Raw genomic sequence first — 20,466 nt, forward strand, 5'->3', positions numbered from 1 at the left:
TGCCTTTACGATGCTACAACAAGGGTATCATTGCTTTTTGAAAGTTCCGCACTGTCGCAGAGAGAGGCCTTTTACAACCTCAGAGCTTTGGTTGATGATGGATATGTTGTTGTACCAATGGGGTGTTCCACATTTTTCACCGCACGTCAGTGTGAATCTCAGCTCCTTGTTGATTGTGGCTATCGTATGAAGTTCTTAAGAGTCATCTTCAGCCATTGGAAAGTGGGACAGGTCTTGGTGTAGCAAAATATGGAATAGCGTTACTTATTTTACATTATAGGTCAGGGGACACCCCTAGCAAAAAATAGACTTGGTTGAACAATGTGAATTTAATTTAAACCACACCACAGAAGTAGACTATTTCTATGCAAATGCTGTTGTGCTTATGATACAGTCCTACCCAAATCTGTTAACATATCCTATCGTATGCCAGGAAGCGTCAGATGTGAAAAAGTGCAGCAGTATTGTATAGTTTGCTGACATCTACTGTCCTATTCCCCGTACACTCCCTTCCTCAGCTTCTCAACCGAGTTCGTAGCCTGAAGTGTCTTGAGCTCCCAGCGCTTGGCCGGTGTGAATTGATTAGGTAATTGGTTTTTTTGTCACTTTCACATAAAGCTAATGCTTAACCGAAATGATATCTGTTTGCTGCCCCAGGACAAGATGGCGGGGAGCCTGAGGGCGAGGGAGGATGAGTTACAGTGGGGGCGGGGGCGGTAAAGGTGCCGGGATGGTGCAGCATCATCAGTGCCTGTAATTGACATATAATACCCCTCATCAATAGTGGCATGCTTTCCAGTGCCTTCTCTTGTAAGGTTGGCGGGCGGCAGAGTTGATGGCCTGTCACTTTGACAATGGATGACAAAAATTAATAAATTGCCTTTTAAATAGTATGGACACTTAAGAAAAATTGGACCGCCACTTTAGCGCAGCGGTATCCGGGGGGGGTCCAGGGAGCCCCCTTTGTCCTGTTGCTGTGCTGCTAATGTTGTCTAGGGTTTTTATTAATGGCTCTCCGCTGCGGCTGACAGGTTTGTTGCTACTGGCAACTTTCTTCATTAAAATTAAACCCTGCGTCAAATCCCATTAGCAGCTCTCTGTACCTCTCATTTTTATTTATATAAAGAGGGAATGATTTCTTTTCCCCTTATCGTTGTTAACAGTGCCCCTTTCTCCCCCAGAGGATTTAGGGCCCTGATAGAGGTTAAGAGATTTGAGCATTACGAAGCGGATTAGCAGTGCTAGGCTCTTTGAATAGGAAGTGTGAGCTTATGCTTCTTTTATTGCCTATCAGAAGTCCACCGCTTCTTGAAATGATTTGATCTTGAAGAGAGGGCTGCAGTATCAGAGGTGTGTTTTTATGTACTTAGGTCTGCAGCCAAGGGCAGCCAGCTTCACACCAGCAGCCGCAGTTGTGGCTGCACAGGCCTTGCAAGAAGGGCTGTGGTGATGGAGACGGCATCGGAAGGCTAGTTGTGGTTCTAAAACTCTTCACCTGTCTCTGATATTCCAGGCGTCCTTTATTGCGAATTCATTGCTATCTGGATGGTCCATGGATCACTACATGGTTGATGGGCTGTGATCCTGGAAACCACCAAAGTGCCAGTGTTGGAATCTGTCTGGCAGACATGCTCCAAAGTGATTCTTCTTTTAGCCCCATTGTGTACCTTTCATGGCCCCGTTAAGATGGGACTTTACCCAGTTGGGTTGCAGTCTTTTCACTGTTCCTTACAGAGAGGAATTCTGGCCTCCTCTGTCCTTTTGAAACTTTAAGTTATATCGTGGCCCTAGAATTGCCAGCACACCCCTTTCCCAATCTTAACCACCTTCACCAACAAGGTCTTAAATTGTCCATTATATGATCAGTCAAGGAGAAAGAGCAGCCACTGAAATTCTCCTCTCGTCGGGAATAGAGGTCCCAAACTTTGCAAGCACTCCCGAAGAAATGCACCAGACATCTTGAAGGTATAGTACAAATGGATCTAATTTATTGTCACTTTCCTCTTTTTCTTCAGTCAGGTTCTAGCCAGCCAACACGTGTTTCGTCACATGAAGAATAACTAATGACTTCATGGGGGCATATGTCGCTAGGAGTCTAGGCAGAACTCCAATATACATATTTGTGGTTGTGTAAAAGGCAATGTGAAGTTGTTGTGAGAGTCTAAGATTGATTGTGCGACAAATCCATATTAAAAATCGATAAGCTGCGGATGGTTAGCATTTATAAACATAAGGTCCATGTGAGACTGTGAGGAAAATGAAACCTTGGAACAGAGCTAAATTGTGTGAAAAAATAGAAACTCACCTAAAGTGAAAATAAAATGTCAATCTTCTGTGAAGATGTTCAAGTTCGTTGAACACTATAGTGTCCCACAGGTAGTCCAAAGTGTGAATCAGTGGGTGGCGGCATGTGGGCACGTATTCATTGTTGTACTTCAAGATGTTTGGGTGATCCATGAAAACCTGACTGATGAGACAGACTAGAGTAACAATGCTCACTACTGCCAGGGGCCTGCTAACCACAGTTTGCAAGTAGGCAGAGCACCATCTTCTTAGCAGAGGTCAGCCGGGCTTGATGTACAGGCTTCTGTCTTCTGCCCCTGTCCTGAGATCTTTGCAGCCCCCTTCTTGTCATGCATTGCTCCAGGACCCCGCACCCTTGTGAAGTTATGATTTCAAGTACAGAATCAACTGCCCTCTGAGGAGGATTCTGCGGCTTTGCTACTTCACCAGCACCAACAAGCTGGCTAAAGAAGATGGAGGAAGCAAAGGCCGGAGAACCAACTAATAAAAAGCCAAGCAATGGCAGAAAAAAGGAAAAGGGATGCAAAAGAATAAGTAAAGCAACACAAGGTTGGACCAAATCAATAGAACGACGAATTAACTAGAAGTAAATATTACAGGAAAATAAATTAAAGAAAAGACTGAAGGAAAATGGGCAGCAGAGCTTGAAAATATGGACAGAGAAAGAGAAAATGGAAAAGAATAAATATAGACATCAAAAAATAGCATGAGCTGTATGTTAAATATTAAAATGTGAGTGCCTTGCCACCTGGGATTAACTGGGAAGAGGTTTATATAAAAGCTACAGATGACTCCTTTCAATCCTCATGAGATAGTGCTGATATTTTTATGTAGTGTGCAAGTCATAGGTGCGAATGCCGTTCCAAAAACGCTGTTAGTACCTGTTTATAGAGCACAGAGCTATGTAACCCCCGATTCTACTCTCCTTGAAATAGCTTAGTGGGTTAACATATTGGTCATGTATTTTACTGCTAGCAAGTTACATCAATGGCTCAAGTATATAATGCAGTGAGCGGGTGAGTATAACCATCTGGACTGACCATGTCGTAGACGCGTACTTTTGAGATCTCTGTGGCTGCACCTAGACTCCCATAGGAAAAGTTTTCAGAATAGGTGACCGCTTTGGACCAGATGATGGTGACCTGATTAACCCATTATGTCCTGTGTGAGCTGGTTTTGGTAATCATTATGACCAGGCTATGAAACAGACACCCTAACACTTTATGTCGTTAAAAATCTGTGAAGGACTTGAGGCTCTACAGTTCCTCTGTTCTTCCTGATGTGATGTGCCCTTTTAGTCTAACTTGTTTTAAGTACATTGTGAGTTATGGTCAGGTGTGGTGTACTGTTTGGTTATCACCTTTACACTCTTCTTGATTTGTCTTGCCTGCATAGGGGCAACGTTTGCATTGCCTCCCAAGTACCCAGTGTCCAGATAGGGGTCGCATACACACCCTGGACTCTTAATACTGTTTGGTGATGTACAACATGTACAAGGACAGAAAATCACAGGCGCATCAGCATATGTGTGCATCAGAGTGTTTCAGTCAGATGGCGGAGGGCAGTTCTCCAGCGGGTGCTCTCCTTGCCTAGAGATAGCCTACCTTGTGCTGGGACCGTGTTGCCACTCACTCCACAGCTTAAATCAGATAGGTTTTCCACGTGTTGGTGTGAGTGCCTCCGGGACCTCCTGTGAGTGAGTTTCACGCAACTGCCCATGTGGCATCTCCTGCGGTGGTGCAGCTTCCACCCTGCTCTGTGAGGATTGCGCCTGGAGACAGTCTGCACAGGGCTTCACGACCTGTTGTCGGAGGCCTTTTATCAATGGCCCTCAGTGAAAAGGCCTCTGGAGGAGAAGATAGTATTTGTGATGGGGGAGTTAGAGCTTGCGAGAGGAGCTGCAAGAGAAGAGCTGCAAGAGGGGAAGAAGAGAAGGGAGAGAATAGCTGCAAGAGGATAAGGGAGGAAGAGAAGAGCTGCAAGAGCGGAAAAAGGGGAGAAGAGCTGCAAAAGGGAAAGAAGAGAAGGGAGAGAAAAACTGCAAGAGGGGAAGAAAGGAAGAGCTGCAAGAGCGGAAAAAGGGGAGAAGAGCTGCAAAAGGGAAAGAAGATAAGGGACAGAAAAGCTGCAAGAAGGGAAGAAAGGAAGGGCTGCAAGAGAGGAAAAAGGGGAGAAGAGCTGCAAAAGGGAAAGAAGAGAAGGGAGAGAAGCTGCAAGAGGGGAAGAAAGGAAGAGCTGCAAGAGCGGAAAAAGGGGAGAAGAGATGCAAAAGGGAAAGGAGAGATGGAAGAATAGAGCTACAAGAGGGAAAGGAGAGAGGAAGAGTAGAGATGCAAGAGGGGAAGTGAAGAGCTGTAAGAGGGGAAGAAGAGAAGGGAGAGACGAGCTGCAAGTGGATAAGGGAGGAAGAGGGGAGCTGCTGTAGAAGAAAGGAGGAAGAGAAGAGCTACAAGAGAGGAAGAAAGAAAGAGCTGCAAGAGCGGAAAAAGGGGAGAAGAGCTGCAAGAGGGAAAGGAGAGAGAAAGAGTAGAGGTGCAAGAGGGGAAGTGAAGAGCTGTAAAAGGGGAAGAAGAGAAGGGAGAGACGAGCTGCAAGAGCATAAAGGAGGAAGAGGGGAGCTGCTAGAGAAGAAGGGAGGAGGAAGAAGAGCTGCAAGAGGGGAAGAAAGGAAGAGGAGCTGCATGAGTGGAAGAAGAGAAGAGGTGCAAAAGGGAAAGAAGAGAAGGGGAGAAGAGCTGAAAGAGGGTAAGAAGGGAGGAAGAGAATATATGCAAGAGGGAAAGTGAAGAGCTGTAACAGGGGAAGAAGAGAAGGAAGAGACGAGCTGCAAGAGCAGTAGGAAGAGAAGAGATGCAAAATGGAAGAAGAGGTGCAAGAGGAGAAGTGAAGTAAGAGAAGAGTTGCAAGGGGTTACAAGGGAGGAAGGGAAGAGATGCAACAGGGGAAGAGAAAAGCCGCAAGAGGGGAAGGAGAGAAGGGAGAGAAGAGATGCAAGAGAAGGAGAAGCGAGAGAAGAACTGCAAGAGGAGAAGTGAAGTAAGAGAAGAGTTGCAAGGGGGGAAAAGGGAGGAAGGGAAGAGATGCAACAGGGAAAGAGAAGAGCCGCAAGAGGGGAAGGAGAGAGGAAGAGAAGAGATGCACGAGGGGAAGAAGAGAAGGGAGAGACGAGCTGCAAGAGGATAAAGGAGGAAGAGGGGAGCTGCTAGAGAAGAAGAGAGGAGGAAGAAGAGCTGCAAGAGGGGAAGAAAGGAAGAGAAGAGCTGCATGAGCGGAAGAAGAGAAGAGATGCAAAAGGGAAAGAAGAGAAGGGGGAGAAGAGCTGCAAGAGGGTAAGAAGGAAGAGAAGATATGCAAGAAGGGAAGTGAAGAGCTGTATGAGGGGAAGAAGAGAAGGGAGAGACGAGCTGCAAGAGCAGGAAGAGAAGAGATGCAAAAGGGAAGAAGAGAATGGAGAACGAGAAGAGAAGCAAGTGAAGAGCTGCAAGAGGAGAAGTAGTGAAGGGAGAGAAGAGCTGCAAGAGAAGAAGAGAAGCGAGAGAAGAGCTGCAAGAGAAGAAGAGAAGCGAGAGAAGAGCTGCAAGAGGAGATTTGCAAGGGGGGAAGGGAGGAAGGGAAGAGGTGCAACAGGGGACGAGAAGAGACACATGAGGGGAAGAAAGGGAGTAAGAGAGGAGCAGCTGGAGGGAAAGAGAGGAAGAGAAGAAATGCAAAATGGAGTGAAGAGAAGGGAGCTGCAAGAAGAGAAGTAGTGAAGAGAGAGGAGAGATACAAAAGGGAAAGAAGAGACGGGAGAGAAGAGCTGCAAGAGAGGAAGAATGGATGAATAGAAGAGATGCAAGAGGAGAAGAGAAGAGCTGCAAGAGGGGAGGAAGGGAGGAAATGCAACAGGGGAAGAGAAGAGCCGCTAGAGGGGAAAAGAGAAGGGAGAGAAGAGCTGCAATAGCGGAAGAGAGGAGCAGCAAGAGGAGAAGAAGAGAGGAAGAGAAGAAATGTAAACGGGAGTGAAGAGAAGGGAGCTGCAAGAGGAGAAGTCATGAAGAGAGAAGAGATGCAAAAGGGAAAGAAGAGAAGGGAGAGAAGAGCTGCAAGAGGGGAAGAAGGGAGGAATAGAAGAGAAGGGCTGCAAGAGAGGAATGAGAGAAGGTAAGAGAAGAGATGCAAGAGTGGGAGAGAAGAGCTGCAAGAGGGGAAGAAGACAAGGGAGAGAAGAGCTGCAAGAGGAGAAGGAAGAGAAGCAAAAGGGAAAGGAGAGAAGGAAGAGAGCGACGAGGAGAAGAAGAGAAGGGAATGAAGAGCTGCAAGAGGGGGAGAAGAAAAGGGCTACCTGAGGGTAATAGAGGCATGGAGAGAAGAACTGCGAGAGACGGGAAATGGAGGAACCGAGAAGTTGCCAGACGGGATCAAGAGAGAGGGGAGAGCTGCCACAGGGATAGAGGGAAAGAGCCACCCGAGGGGAAGAGGGGAAAGGAGAAAATAGCTGTCAGAGTGAAGAGAACGGGGCGATGATCTGCCAGAGTGGGAAAATAGAAGGGAGACGAGCTGCCAGAGGGAAAAAGGAAGGAAGAAAAAAAGCATCTGCCAGAGGGGAAGAAATGATAGAGAGGAGAACTGCCAGATGTGAAAAAGGGAGGAAGAGAATACGAACAATGCTGCCAGAGGGGAAGAAGAGCAGTGAGACTACTATTGGGGGGAATAAGAATAGCTGAACTCTTAGGAATAATGGAACCACTGAGGGGAGAGGGAAAAGTAACTACAGTGGTGAGAGCGGGGACTGCCTGGGGAGGAGTATTGCAAGGTATCTGCGGAGAGCTGAGCTGAGCTGAGCAGGAGAAGGCTAGACCCTCTCGGTTAAAGATGGGGTGCCACCCCACATTCCGCGAGCTGTGCCAACCCAGTCCTGAAGCCCAGGTCCCGCTGCAGGGAGCAGAACCGGAGGGCTTCGTCGCACGTCCATATTTGCCATTGCTTCCCCTAAACACCCAGTCGTCTCCCTGTAGAGCGCTGCTGCTGCTGCTGAAGAAGCATTCACTCTTTAATTGTTGACTAGAAGAATCTAATAACTGTTGTGGCAAATGAGGCGTGAAATACAGTGCATGTAAAACATGGGATGGGAAATGATTTTAATGTTCGCGCACTAATGCTGTTTCTGTCTTCCTGACAAGGCACAGATAGCCTGATGTGAAAGGGAAGCGATTAATGATGACACTGCTGATCGGGGCCGCATCGCCAGGCGGCATGCAGAGAAGCCTTTGGAGGGGCCTGCCCTCCCCGGATCCCCACTCCTATTGTTTCACGTTTTCTCTTCCTCGCATAAAAGTGTTTGTGAAAAAATCTATTTTGAGAGGTAAAAAGGTGCGCTTTTCTTCTCCTGAAAGCCCTGGCTGCCCATCAATGCCCTCCGATACATCAGGACGACTCTGGCTGCCCATCACTTCCCTTATTGTTCTTGCATTGTGTCCAGCCACCGAACAGTGGAATGTGGTTAGATATAGCATACAATGTCCACGGCTCCCTAGGGGCGGGTGTCACTGGGAGAAGGTAGACAGGGTCTTCAAGACTGACTAGCTGGGAGTTCAGTGAAGAAGAGGGGTGGGTGTAACTAGCGTAATTTAGTGTCGCGTAATTCCATGAAATGACAGCAAAATCACGCGAGATTACACGTGGAGCGAAATCCAGCATTTAGCTCTCTTTTATCGGTGCGAAATGCACCTGTGCGTCCAGAATGGACCCGAGGATTCATTCTCTGCTAGAAAAATAGCGCTAGATGCACCATAACCCAAACAGCATCAACCAGCAGCCTCTTGCTAAATTCGTTGTTCCTGTGCTCCTGCAGTAGGATTTGTGCCAGATTACTCATATTTATGGAAGTGGGCATAATAACAATTGTTAGAAATTTGTGTCAACAGTAACCCAAATTTACGTTAAGTATTCCACCATAATTAATATTTCCCCCAAGCCTAGTGAAGACCACTAGCTACTCACTAACCAGTAGATCTCAGCCTTCCTTGCCCAGCATGTGACAGAACTGAATTGTGAGAAATAGGGTGAAGTGTACACAGGCCATTGTATACTGTACAAAAGGCCACAAATGTCTAATCTTGTGCATCTTGGTGCGTTCACTCCAGTTCTCCATGCACTCCCTGCAGGACAACCCTCATTTCCATCAACTCCACACACTTATGCCAACGTCAGAAATTATAGTTTTCTTTGGTGGCACACACCTCAAACTGTTCTTGTGTCACAGGACTATAAATCCTGATTCTGTGTTACAAGTGTCAACGCCTTTTTTCTATAAAGCTAAGAAGATTTATTGGATTTGGCATTGTTCAACTTGCACTCCATTCTAGTATGCCGATCTACTGATAGTTTCCTCAACATTTCTGTTTTTTCGCTGTTATTTTATTTTGTTATGCGTGTTTTGTGCATGGTTAGCATGTGCCAAACTTCTAGTCATGCATATGTTCCGTACACTGATGCTGATTTTCACAATTCCTCTTCCTCTCGTTTCGGAACCATTACCTCTGTCCACATTTGCAGAATCTGAAAGGGTGTTGCTGAATGGACTTTAAGGAATTGTTTGGAGGACTTTGTGAAGTCTTGGAGCATATTAAACTGTGGTCTTATCATTGGGTGTAAGGGAGTTTGTTTTAGGGAGATTCTGGGGTTTGTTGTTTTTAGGTCTCACCTATCAGATTATGTGCTACGAAGAAGACCAGGCAGCAAGTTATTGCTGGTCCCTTCACCTTTAAAAAAAACAGAAAGAAAAAAAAAAAGTGATTTTGTGCCAGTGAATTTTCGTTTTATTTACCAATCCATCTGGGATCAGTAAATAAAAAAAAACGACACCTGTGCATTTTGCAGGTATGCACATGCATGGTGACATAGACGTATATGTACTCATGCGTGTGCGCACATCCAGAATAGTGCAGCCATGTCATTGCAGCTGTTTTTTTTTTTTTTGGCTTGCCGTTGTTGCATTGCAACAGCGTTTGCAAAGCCAATATGTCCAAACGCCGAGGCCTATTGGCTTTGTCAGTGCTTGTGAGGGTAGTCAGGGCAGTGCATTGTATACTGCTGTTGCTTGATACCTTTCCAATAAACCAATCATTAGCTTGGCTTACCTTACATGGATGCTTACTGTTTCTACCATTTGTACAATTGTGAACTGGAGGTGTTTATTGTAGAAGTGTAGGACCCCGATGCCCTTAGTTTGGCCCCAGCACAACCGCAACAAAACACCTACAACGGTACACCATGATTTTGAGTGGAACAGTTTATTACAAAATGAGCAAAGCACTCCAGATGTTGACAGAAGATTAAACAAAGTATAATGAACATTATCCTGCTCAAGATTGAGACAACTTTAGTGAAATAGCATTAAGAACATAACTAAAACAGACAGCTAAATAAATCAGAGAGAGCAACATCAGACAGGTAATTAAATCAGACAGAGCAATCCGTGGCTTGATACCACTCACAACACCAAGAATCTCCCTCATTCCTAAATGCCGTTGGAACACTTAGGTGAAACCACACCACCTGTCTCTGTGCGGGGTGGTCCCCACCTCACTGTCACTTGTCCTCATGCCAGAGGCTCTGCCTCCCAAACACCAAGCTGCCATAGGGGCTGCGATGAGGTGGCCTGGAGCTGGAGCCCCGTGGCCACCCCAGTGATCTGGGCACCCTAGCCCCACAAGCTGGTGTGTACATCCGCTGGTTGGTTCAGGACTGCTGGACCCTACCGTTGGTGTTGTCAAGGGGAACCTGCTTTTGGGGCTCCTCTGGTGCTTAGGGGTGAATTTAGGATTTGTGATCCTGCCACAAAGATGACCAGGGGCCCAGGGGTCCTTCACCCTCCCCACCCCAAAGATTCTCTGAGCAAAGGACTAAATATCTGCAATGAAAAGATCTGTACCGACATCACACAGGTGTGCACCATCCTTATGAAAAATGCCCTTGCCCCTTTACAATTTGTGTGGGGTATTACAGAGGTGCCCAGGGCAAGGGCACAGTGTAGCCAGTTCAGAGTTCAATCATCACACAGATACATTGATTGTGCGAGACTTAACATCTATGCCCCAGATGCGGCATGGGACCATGTGTGACCACACGATAGCCGCCTCCGGGAAGTCCTTTGTCAACAGGGCAAATTCCCTCAAGATCGCCTCTCTGAGGGCCTTGCGTCCCAGGTTTACCAGATCATTATCTCCAAGATGAACAACGTTGAGGGCCGGTAACTAGAGCCCCTCCCAGCCTTCTTTTTACCTTGATCAGCCTCTGTAACTGTTCAATGCACAGAACTCCGATGCCCCACCACCTGAAGGACACGTCACGTAGAGGCGCCGGCTTGGACTTAGGGAGTTGTTACCTGACGGAGGATTGACCATAAACCCATTATACTAAAACAGAAAAGACCCAAGCTTGAGTATACAGTACAATCACTAAGCGAAATTGCACAGTCATTGCAAGGCAGGGTGAATGTAACGTTTGTAAGACATTAATGACCACTGGCCTATTTTTTGGACCTCCTCCAATGACATACTCGCACCCGCAACCACAGTGGCCTCCCCTATTCTAAAAGAGTATGAAGAGTATTCGGTTGGGGTCTACTCCGGCTGCCTGAAACACAGCGGACAAGAGTGCTGAGAATGGATAAGTTTGATCGCTGCCCCTTTCCTCTCCTGGTTGGTTTTGGACCTTCTTAACCAAATCATCAGCCAGTCCACTCCTCACCGAACACTGCCCACTGTAAGCCCCCTATGAAATCAGTCTTGGCAGACCCCACCAACTCACCTGGAAGGTGCTGTAAAAAGTCACGGTAAATTCTGCAGCTGATAGAGTAGCCTCATATGAAGAAGCTCAAACCCTTTTCAAGTTGAACAGGAGGAGACCTAAGATATGCGCAGTGATGGCGCAGAAGCTGTCTTTCTCACTACGCTTGAGTCTTGCCCAACCACCTACTGCTCTCTTGATTATGAAGGAATTAATTCTGTCCTCCATGCCCTGCAATTTCACAAACAAATTGGATAGCAGTGAGGTGGACCCTTGCACACAATACTGGCTTGCTCTGCCGTCTAGGGTCACCCAGAAGCAAACAAATAGCATCCGCCGAGAAAGTGTCTGCAGCCCTGCGTGCGCCCAGAAAATATCTATATTGTGAAAGTGACTTTTCATAAGACCCCTGCATGCGTTATGCCAGTGATGCAGCCACTAAATCTGGTAGGACAGGTTTCCAGTCCTCCACAGATATGATTGGTATTCTGTCATCTCCTCTGCTGCCCTTGGATGGTATTCCCGAAACTCCTGCATAATGGAGCGAGATAAGGCATCAGCCGTATTATTGTGAATACCAGGAACATGTTTAGCTTGAAATAGAATATTAAACTTCAAACAGAACAGGACCAAATGTTTTAACAGTCTCAAAACAGACCTACACGAAGCCCCTTACCTGTTGATGGCTTTCACCACTGCCATATTGTCTGACCAAAAAATAGCACAGCTGTCCCTGAGCACCTGTACCCATACAGTTGCTGCCACCGCAGTGGGGAACAATTCCAAGAAAACGATATTCTTTGTGATGCCACTATCATGCTAAGCTGCCGGCCATTGCCCTCTGCACCATTCAGGGCCCAGTATAGCTCCAAACCCTGTACTGCCTATTGCATCTGTGAAAAGACCCATGGCAGAACTAGAGACCAGACGGGAAAGCCATATAATGGCACCATTACATTTCTGTAAGAAGGTGGACTAAATCTTCAAGTCCTCTTTAACCTCCCAAGACAGGCAAGCATGGTGATGTTTTTCAGTAAGGCCTGCCATTGCCCTAGCTTTGGACTGAGAAAAGGGTCGTGCTATGGGGATAATCCTGAGGGTGCAGTTCAGGTGACCCATAAGAACCGGAAGCTGATGCAAAGTGACTTACTTCTGCGCTAACACTGTCAGCCAGCTGCCTGAAAGCCAGCACCTTATCAAATGGGAGGCAGCATTCACCAGCAACTGTATCAAGTTCAATGCTATGGAATGTAAGGCAAGGTGAGGCACCCACTGTCTTCTCTGGGGCTAAGGGAACCCTCAGGTCCTCACACGGAAGTCAAAGCGGTCAGTGCCTACGAATACCCACCCAAATCTGTGGGCCCAACACCAAAAAATCATTGAGGTAGTGAATAACCTTCTTATGGCCTCTAGTCATGGTGAAAATCCATTGCAACAGGGAGCTAAACTGCTCAAAGTACAGGAGACACTACATCCCACTGGCATGCATTTATCATAATATTAAGATCCTGCAAATTGAAACCCCAAAAGGCGGTAACCCTAAGGGTGCATTGGCAGTAATGGAAAGGCTGATTCTATGCCAGACTTCGCTAGACGAGCCTCCCTCCCCCCCAACACCCCTTGCCTGAGTTCATGTAACTTCGCAAACACCTGGTCTACAGATGCATACTGCACAGAGCATAGCTGTGGGTCGATCGCCTCATTCACTGAAGAACCCCTGGGAGCTGAGAGGAGATAGATAAGCCTGAATTGCCCAGGTTCCTTTTTGGGGACCACTCCCAGTACACACAAAGTTCCTCAGAGGAGATGTGGGAAATGGGCTGGTTACCCTACCCAAAGATCTCTTTCTCAATCTTTTTGGATCTTTTTGGAAACCACTTCCTGGTGCATGAGGGCGGATAATACATTGCTACAATGGGGAATGGGGGCCACTCCAAGGGCAGGAATCCTGAAACCAGAGGAGAAACCTAGATACAGCAACTTTGCTGTGTCTTTGTTGGTGTATGAGTGCAACCAAGGGATCAATTTAGTGATTTGGACTGGAGTGGGCAAATTATGGTTAGCTTAAACCTTCCTTACCTTTGTCTTTTGGACTTTTAGTTGCATTTAAACTCTGGGTGAGACAGGTGGCCGCAAAAGGATAAAACATGCCTATATTTACAGGACCTGTTAGGCGCCTGCACACCTTCCTATTAAAGGCTCAACAAGAACCTTTCCTCTCTCTTGCATATTGCTGGTGAATAGGCTGCTTCAAAGGGGTCTTATTATTAAGGCTCTCCTGCCATACATTAACCTCATTCTGATCACAGCCTATGTCAGGACCCTCCACCTTCGCCCACCTGAAATTACGTCATAATCCAACCAGGCGGTATCCCCATAAACGTGATGTGCTTTTAATATCTTATTAGAATAAAATGTCATGGAAGTTGCTAACGCAGGCTTCTTCTCCAACATCACAGACTTGTACACATTAAATCCTAATAACCAATTTGTTATGTTCTCTACGAACTTGGGTTTCTTGTCCTTTGCTGATGCGTCCTTTCCATCTTTTTCTTACAGTTCACATTCCTTTCTCTTAGCCCTAATCCATTAAAATATATCCAAAAAATCCCCCTCCCAAAATTATTATTATTATTATTTTTACATCGATAGGGACATGTGATAAGATAACAATGTATCCTGACCCTTGCAAACTGAACCAGGAAGATAACCCATTTTTCCCCGCCTTGGTCAGCAGCCTTACCTGGCACAGAATCAGCCTTAGGAGGCTCCTTGCCACCCGCACCATTGTCGCAGACACCTGTTGCCCCCCTAGCGTGCCTTGCACTAATGGCATCTACCTGTTTTTTAAGGTTTGCAAAAGCATTCCATATGTCATTGGAAGGCGCCCAGGGAATGGTAGGTAGCACCGAGGTTGTGGCTGGGGGGGTTGTAGGAGAGGTCCACTTGGACAGCAACTGGCCACTGGAAGCAGAACCTGAGCTGTGGAATCATGTGAGTCAGTTGGCTGCCCCTGGGGGAGAGTTGACAGCTGCTGAGGAGCTGGCGCAACAATGGACGGAGTGCGTGTGACTTGTGAGGTAAGAGCTACTGTGGATGGAGATGGGTTGCCCTGTAGTTGATCAGTATTAACCCCTGCCGTTACTAAGGACAAGGCCATATGTGCCTGCCTGATGTCTGAATGGACGGCGCAGGCGCCCTGAGGGTCGTCTGAAGACGCTGGGGGGCTTAGAACTGGGATGTGTCACATGACTTCCCTGGCCAACTAGCCCAATACCCACACTTACCCCAAAATTCACCTGGTCCATGTTTCTGGCCAAACATCGAAACAAGGGGTGAGCGGCAGGACCTGGGCAGCCACACCAAATCCAAGAAAACGGGCAGGGTCAACAAGAACAGCAAGCTGGGGGGAGGTTCAGTTTTGGCCTTAAACAGTGCAAATATGTTGTTTTAAAGTATTCGGAAAACCCTGGAATTGGAACTGAACCTGTACGACCCGCTATGTTTAAATTAGGCCAGAAGGTAAGCAGGCGCAGGCCTCAACACCCTGGGTGGGGGGCTCACAAGAGTCGGATAGAAAAATGACACTTATAAACAAATAGGAGGCTCCCCCCACGGAGCACCGCTGGGCAATGAGGGTGACACGGGCACCCAAATAGGATGCTCCCGCTACTGAGCAGCCACAGGCACCCAGCAACAGTGGGGACGAGGCGCAAACGTGACAAGGGAGCCCAAAATCAGCCGTGGGGTGGGGACACCGTGCTAGGACGACGTCTGGTCGCAGCTGCAGGATACTCGGATTCGGTCTGCCCCCATCCGGTCAGCCCGCCGTGATATCTGCACAAAAGATAGAGGCCAAAGGAGGGGGCACATAAATACCCCGACTGGCGTCGCGAGACGAGGGGGCGGAAGTCAGCTAGGCCGGCGTAACGCCAGAATGGTGCCATGTCCCAAGCCACAGTAGGCCTGAGTCCTAGGCCACAGTGGGCCCGAGTCCTAAACGCTGCGCCACCCCGATTGTGGGTGGCGCTCTGTCTATATGTGGGATAGGTTAATGATGGCATGATTTAGGGTTGGGTGAAAAGAATGAACTCTAAAACATCCAGTGCTTGGTTATTAGAGTTAAGTTTGTCATAGAAAGGATGACCAATGGCCTGGTGAAGGGGATTCCTATGCAGGTATGCTTTTGTCCTGGGTCCATTAGGAGACATTCGGTCCTTCAGTAGCCATTGTTGAATATGAGTAGGAGAAACACAATCTTAGATGTTCATTTAGTAAGGAGACTTTCCTGGATTACCCATCTCAGTAATTTAAGATGTTCACTTCAGCAAAGAGATTTTTCTTCCAATGCTTCATATGAGCTCAACTGAGTAAACTTTTTACAAACTAGACTTTGACTGGCGTTCAGATTCTGGTCTGCCCTTATTATTTCTCCAGGAAAACTGCCAATGCTAACTTTTACTTCCTGCATGCTTAAATCTGTCCCCTCTTGTTGCTACAAGATCCAGCTGAGGTGACTGAACCTTTCCATAACCATAACCCACGCTGACAGATTTAGTCTAAATCCGTCTGTCTGATACAAAACCTTGCTACCACATTATGTTTTGGCCTATGCATTAATGTTTAGGAACTAGCTACAGATGTGTTGATCATTTAGTGGAATAGGTTGAAGCATGTATTTCTGGAAAAACTGTGTGACTTGTGGGAAGTTCTGGGCAAATGTACAATTGTATAGATATGCTCAATGTAGAAATGGCGTGTTGTGGGTATCCAGTCAATGAAGGTGGTCAATGATGTAGCTGGCATTTTGTTATTGAATTAATTTATTGAACGTCTTGGTAGCATAAATTTGCATCCTAACTGAGAGCAGTATGTTTCTTCATTGAATTATTGGTTCATATTCTCACCTGACCTCAGTCAGTTTTTGCTTATGGAGGTTGGGATTGGGATTTAGGTCATAGTTAATTGTGGAAGTCCCCGCACTGTGGGAGAAGCTTTGGGTTTTGTCATTAGCAGCCAATGGAGCGCTTTAGTGCTACCCAGATGTAGCTTCAGGAAGAGAAGGTACAGCTTCATCATAACCACAAGAAGGTAATCCCTAGAGACATTAAGACCTTGAAAGTGATATCGGGTGACTAAATCTTGCAGTTCTCAAAGTATGTCATAGGCTTGTGGCCAGTCATAAAAGGAGTGAGCTATCTGCACCAGCCTTACCAAAGTCCTAGGCACAACTAGGTTGGAAGATATTCCAGTCGATGCCCGGACTGACATTGAACCAGAGCTTAGATGGTGGATCTGTTGTGACTTCATGCATTGCAAATGCTGGTGAGACGAACAGCTGCTTCGACGTGGCTCACCATGGGGTGAGTACGTATCCTTATACTCAGTAAGCGACCTTGCCAGGCCAAGACTGCACCTAAGTGTAATTTTGATGAATAAAGTGATGATGATAATGGGGTGCAGGGTCCCTCTTTTGCACAGAAGGGCCTTGCCACAAGCATGGTAGGTGCCCGTCGTTTGAGTCCAATCCCCGGCACTGTAATGGATTTCAGTTGTTGTTATAAATTGTTGGCCTTGGGGAGCCGTTGAGGGGACAGAAGGGTTGAGTGATGGCGCGTCCATGCCACAGCTGAGCCGGTCCAAGCGTAACCACTGACTTTGACTATGTGGATGTTGGGGTATCAAGGGGGTGGCCTAGAGAGCTGCGGGCAGCCATTATCTCAAAGATATTTAGCCCAGTCAGGGCCACTGATGAAGCGAATGCCTGCACCCAGATGGTCATCGAGCTCATTTATTTCTTCGGCGTTTACAGCCGCTCCGGCAAAATTCATTGTAAGAGGGGCCCAGTAATCGAGGTGAAATGCCGCTTTCTTATTTCACAGACACACCCCACACAAAACACGTCCCACTGCCTGCAGCGAACATTCACCTCCCGAACGTTAACTACGGCAAATTAAGCGATTCCCCCCACTTTTCCCTGCGTCGTACACACATTCTAGGCTTTTCCCCCTCCCGCCTGTCTTTTGTGAGTCGATAGACATGCCATTAAATTGGATTTTGTGTCCATCATTATTAAAATGTGAAGTGTGTCGGTCACAGGGACCACATCTCGGGGCCGTTAGCTGAATCACAATCCTCTTGATTATCCCAAATTACTGCTGGGCTCTGGAGAGGTGAGCAGTTTAGCCAATTATTGCCATTTCAGGCGGATTTGCGGGTGATTAGCTCCCGGTGGAAGCCAGTCCCGGTGAGGCCTTTGAAGAGGCGGTTCGTGTGATTCTCGCAGCGGAGAGGTAGGGAGAGACGCGGCTAATGACAGCCGGGTCACCGGGGTGACGCGACCTGTGCGGTGGGCTTTTTGGGTTTAGCAAACAGGGCTCCCGCAATAACAAGTGTGTCACTCACCCGCCGTGCATAATCCCGGCTTCGGAGGATTGCTGGAGATGCTGACAGCTCAATTAAAGTGTAACCCTTTGTACCATCCGGAGCCGGCAGGGGGACGGAAATATCGCCAACAAGGCAGACGGGGAGGGGGCCGTGATCGAGGCCAGGGCAGCGCGGAAAGGCGCACAGAGACCCTGGCAAGCGCTTCTGCAGCGGCGAGCGAAAGAAAGCCCAGTGAAAGGATGAGAGCGCCTTTTGCCAAAGGGGTTCGAGAGGCTTTCAGTGGGCCCCTCAATGGGAACATTTTACGTCTTTCCGGATAGGTACATTTAACATCTCATAGCTGCTGTAAGAGCGGTGCACGTGCACAGATGTGCCAGTGTAGACGGTAATAGCGTAATGAAGCCCGTATGTACAGCTAAACCCCGTATAAGGCACGTGGTACACAAAAACGGTTCCAAATGTTATCAATATTGAATTAAGCTGCATTGATAATTCTGTAGCAGAAGGGTGGCTCTGTGAGGTAAAACCCATAGTGGACATCGGCTGTGCTGGGACCTGCACATTCAGCTCACCCTTCGCCTGGTAAATTCAGTATCATTAAATTGCATGACAGTGACATGCTATTTGCAGCGCATAGAAATATCAGAAGTGTGGTATGAAGTGCAGTGTAAAAACTGTGTTATTTAATAGTGGCCCACAGCTCAGGACTGAATGCTGTTACTGGTTGTGCAGGACACCAGGCATGGTTAGGGTGGGTTGTCTTGGCACATGTCATAGTTTGTTTTGCGCTTGTGCTCCATTAGAGGAGATAAAGTATTTTCTTGCAAATAGCTCGTCCCTTAAAAGTTGGTATGTAGGACTTAGTTATGGTCAGTGTCAAGTGATTTAGCATATGTCACTTAAGCACGTTTGGGGGGGCTGCATCCTGCAGTGTGTGTATGTATCTGTCTGTATTTATCCATCTATATATGTAGTTTAACAGTTCCTATAGCACCGAGCAGAAGATTACTTTTACTTCACCCCATATAACTTTTCCTCTCACCCCTTTGCTGACCTGCACAGTTTGTCCGAACAAAGTGGGGTATATGAAAAGACTGACAAATATTGTGCAGCTTTGTCAAATGGTGCAAAATTTAGAGGCAGATCAGTGAGCTCAAGAAATCTGTGCTTTGTCGCTAATCCACAGTCCTGATGACCATCTGATGATGCCCCTTCAGTGAGCGGTTAGGAATATGGATTTTGGACGTAACTTTGGTCTTGGCTACCTCCGCCCCTTATCCCTTAACTCACCCGCTTACCTTAAATACTTGTCCTACCAAGAAAGAATTTTGCATATGTCATGGTTTCATATTGAGGTCTCCAGATACAATTTGTCCAGTAGGGCCAGTGCAGACAAAACTGCTAAACTGGTCCTTCCTGAACCGGAACACAAGAAACCTAGGACCAGTTTTGTCCTAGTTATGGGCTCATCAGCTGGGTATAGCTTGGTTCCAGTAACACACTGTGCATGGGAGCCTCGCCTGGGCATACCTGTCCCACTTCAGGCGACACAGTAAGTATACAAAATAGTAATGCATCATATGCTTGGATTAATCTCAGCCACTGATAATCACTGGGGCTCATGCCAGTCTATTGTTATTTTTCAGTTCGGGCTGGACTGGTCTGATTGGAGCAGGTTCATGACTGATTTGCAAATAGCTGGGTCCAAACTGAGTTGACATGGTGTGCAAAGTAACAATGGATTGGGATGCTGCTCGAGTACTTACTAGTGGTTGAGATTAATTCAAGCATTCTGCCCATCATTTTTTGTATCCTTTGGTTATAGGTCTCCTCCTAAAACCAGTGATTCCTCTGTTAATGTTTCTTGGGACCATTTTGAGCCTTAGCTTGTCTCTTTGAACTGTATGTTGCTCCTGTCACCTATCACTAGATCCTTAGTGATCCCATTAAGCTGACACTAGAAATATGAGATTGGCACATTCTGTTTTTTTTTATCATCCTGAAAGCCTGTGGGTTACAAATCGCTGTTCACTTTTGGGTGGTTGATTTTTGGGCTTGTGAGTTTTTTGGGCAGTTAATTGCCTCTTTGGCACAAACTTACTTATGAGTACCTGCCCTCCCACCAGCAGACAGGGCTGATGAGAAACTAGGCACACAATATGGCGCACAACACACTCAAAATATTCTGTCTTGTGCCCAGATCCTTAAGAAACGTTCCTAATGGTAAAGAACTGAGTGACAAATTGCCTAGGGTTCACACTACCCGGATTTTAGCATAACATTGGCCATAGACCCATTGTTATTTTAAATCGCACATTGGCAACTAAGCAAAAGTAAGCTTTTTAATGTCATGTCTCCACGCACAGGCCAGCAGGTTACATATAACTGCAAGAAACTGGACCAGCTAAACAACTTGGGGAATGAGTTGCTAATAGTACATGCAAACATACTCACACTCCACCAATGAATGCTTTGTCCTTGCCTAGGAAGCTCCTCTGGAAGACTCAAACCCCTTTATTAAAGGACACCTTCCTAGGCCTGCTATTCACATATCATACATACTTCACCTAGGCTGGAATTCAGCTGAGGCTCATGAGCAATCACTTGTTTCTTGTGTATGGGCTCCAGGGGTAAACCCGTCCATCCCAGGACCTTTACCACCCTGTGTGGAGGCCCAGTAACCATTAGCTCATTTAAAATAACTTGTTTGTACATATTACCAATAGTCTGTTACTGATCAGAAATTCCCTATTGCTCTTCAACCTCTTCCCAGGGCAGAGGTGTAAATGGTGGTAGAGATATCCCTAGGAGGGCAAGGACTGTCAGTTCTGGAAGCCTAGAGGTGTCTAGAAACACTGTCAGAGCCTAGTAAAAGAAGGTTGAGCCTTACAAGTAGGGCAACTGTAGCAGATGATGGAGATGCTCCAGAGCTTTTTCACACGGGTACAAGTGGTAAGCTAGCAAAGTAGGTAGCATGACTACTGAAGCCTGGCTTACGTGCAT

General features: G+C 46.9%; 2 protein-coding genes across 5 annotated transcripts in view; both read left to right on the forward strand.

The window, feature by feature from the left end:
• Positions 1-20,466, forward strand: part of AGAP1 (ArfGAP with GTPase domain, ankyrin repeat and PH domain 1) — a 942,320-nt gene that overhangs the window by 588,545 nt on the left and 333,309 nt on the right. The gene's annotated exons all lie outside the window — the stretch shown is intronic.
• On the forward strand, positions 5,679-6,595 carry LOC138285936 (uncharacterized). Its single transcript, XM_069226460.1, has 3 exons — positions 5,679-5,866; positions 6,027-6,305; positions 6,460-6,595. Exons 1-3 carry the CDS (start codon positions 5,679-5,681, stop codon positions 6,593-6,595), a joined length of 603 nt encoding a protein of 200 aa, XP_069082561.1.

Source organism: Pleurodeles waltl, chromosome 3_1, assembly GCF_031143425.1.
Source record: "Pleurodeles waltl isolate 20211129_DDA chromosome 3_1, aPleWal1.hap1.20221129, whole genome shotgun sequence".
NCBI classification, from domain to species: domain Eukaryota; kingdom Metazoa; phylum Chordata; class Amphibia; order Caudata; family Salamandridae; genus Pleurodeles; species Pleurodeles waltl.

Coding starts and splice junctions, on each gene's coding strand:
- LOC138285936 (XM_069226460.1), top strand. CDS start 5,679: ATGAGGGGAAGAAGAGAAGGGAGAGACGAGCTGCAAGAGCAGGAAGAG. Junction 5,867..6,026: donor GCTGCAAGAGAAGAAGAGAA/GCGAGAGAAGAG, acceptor AATGGAGTGAAG/AGAAGGGAGCTGCAAGAAGA. Junction 6,306..6,459: donor GAGAAGAAATGTAAACGGGA/GTGAAGAGAAGG, acceptor GTAAGAGAAGAG/ATGCAAGAGTGGGAGAGAAG.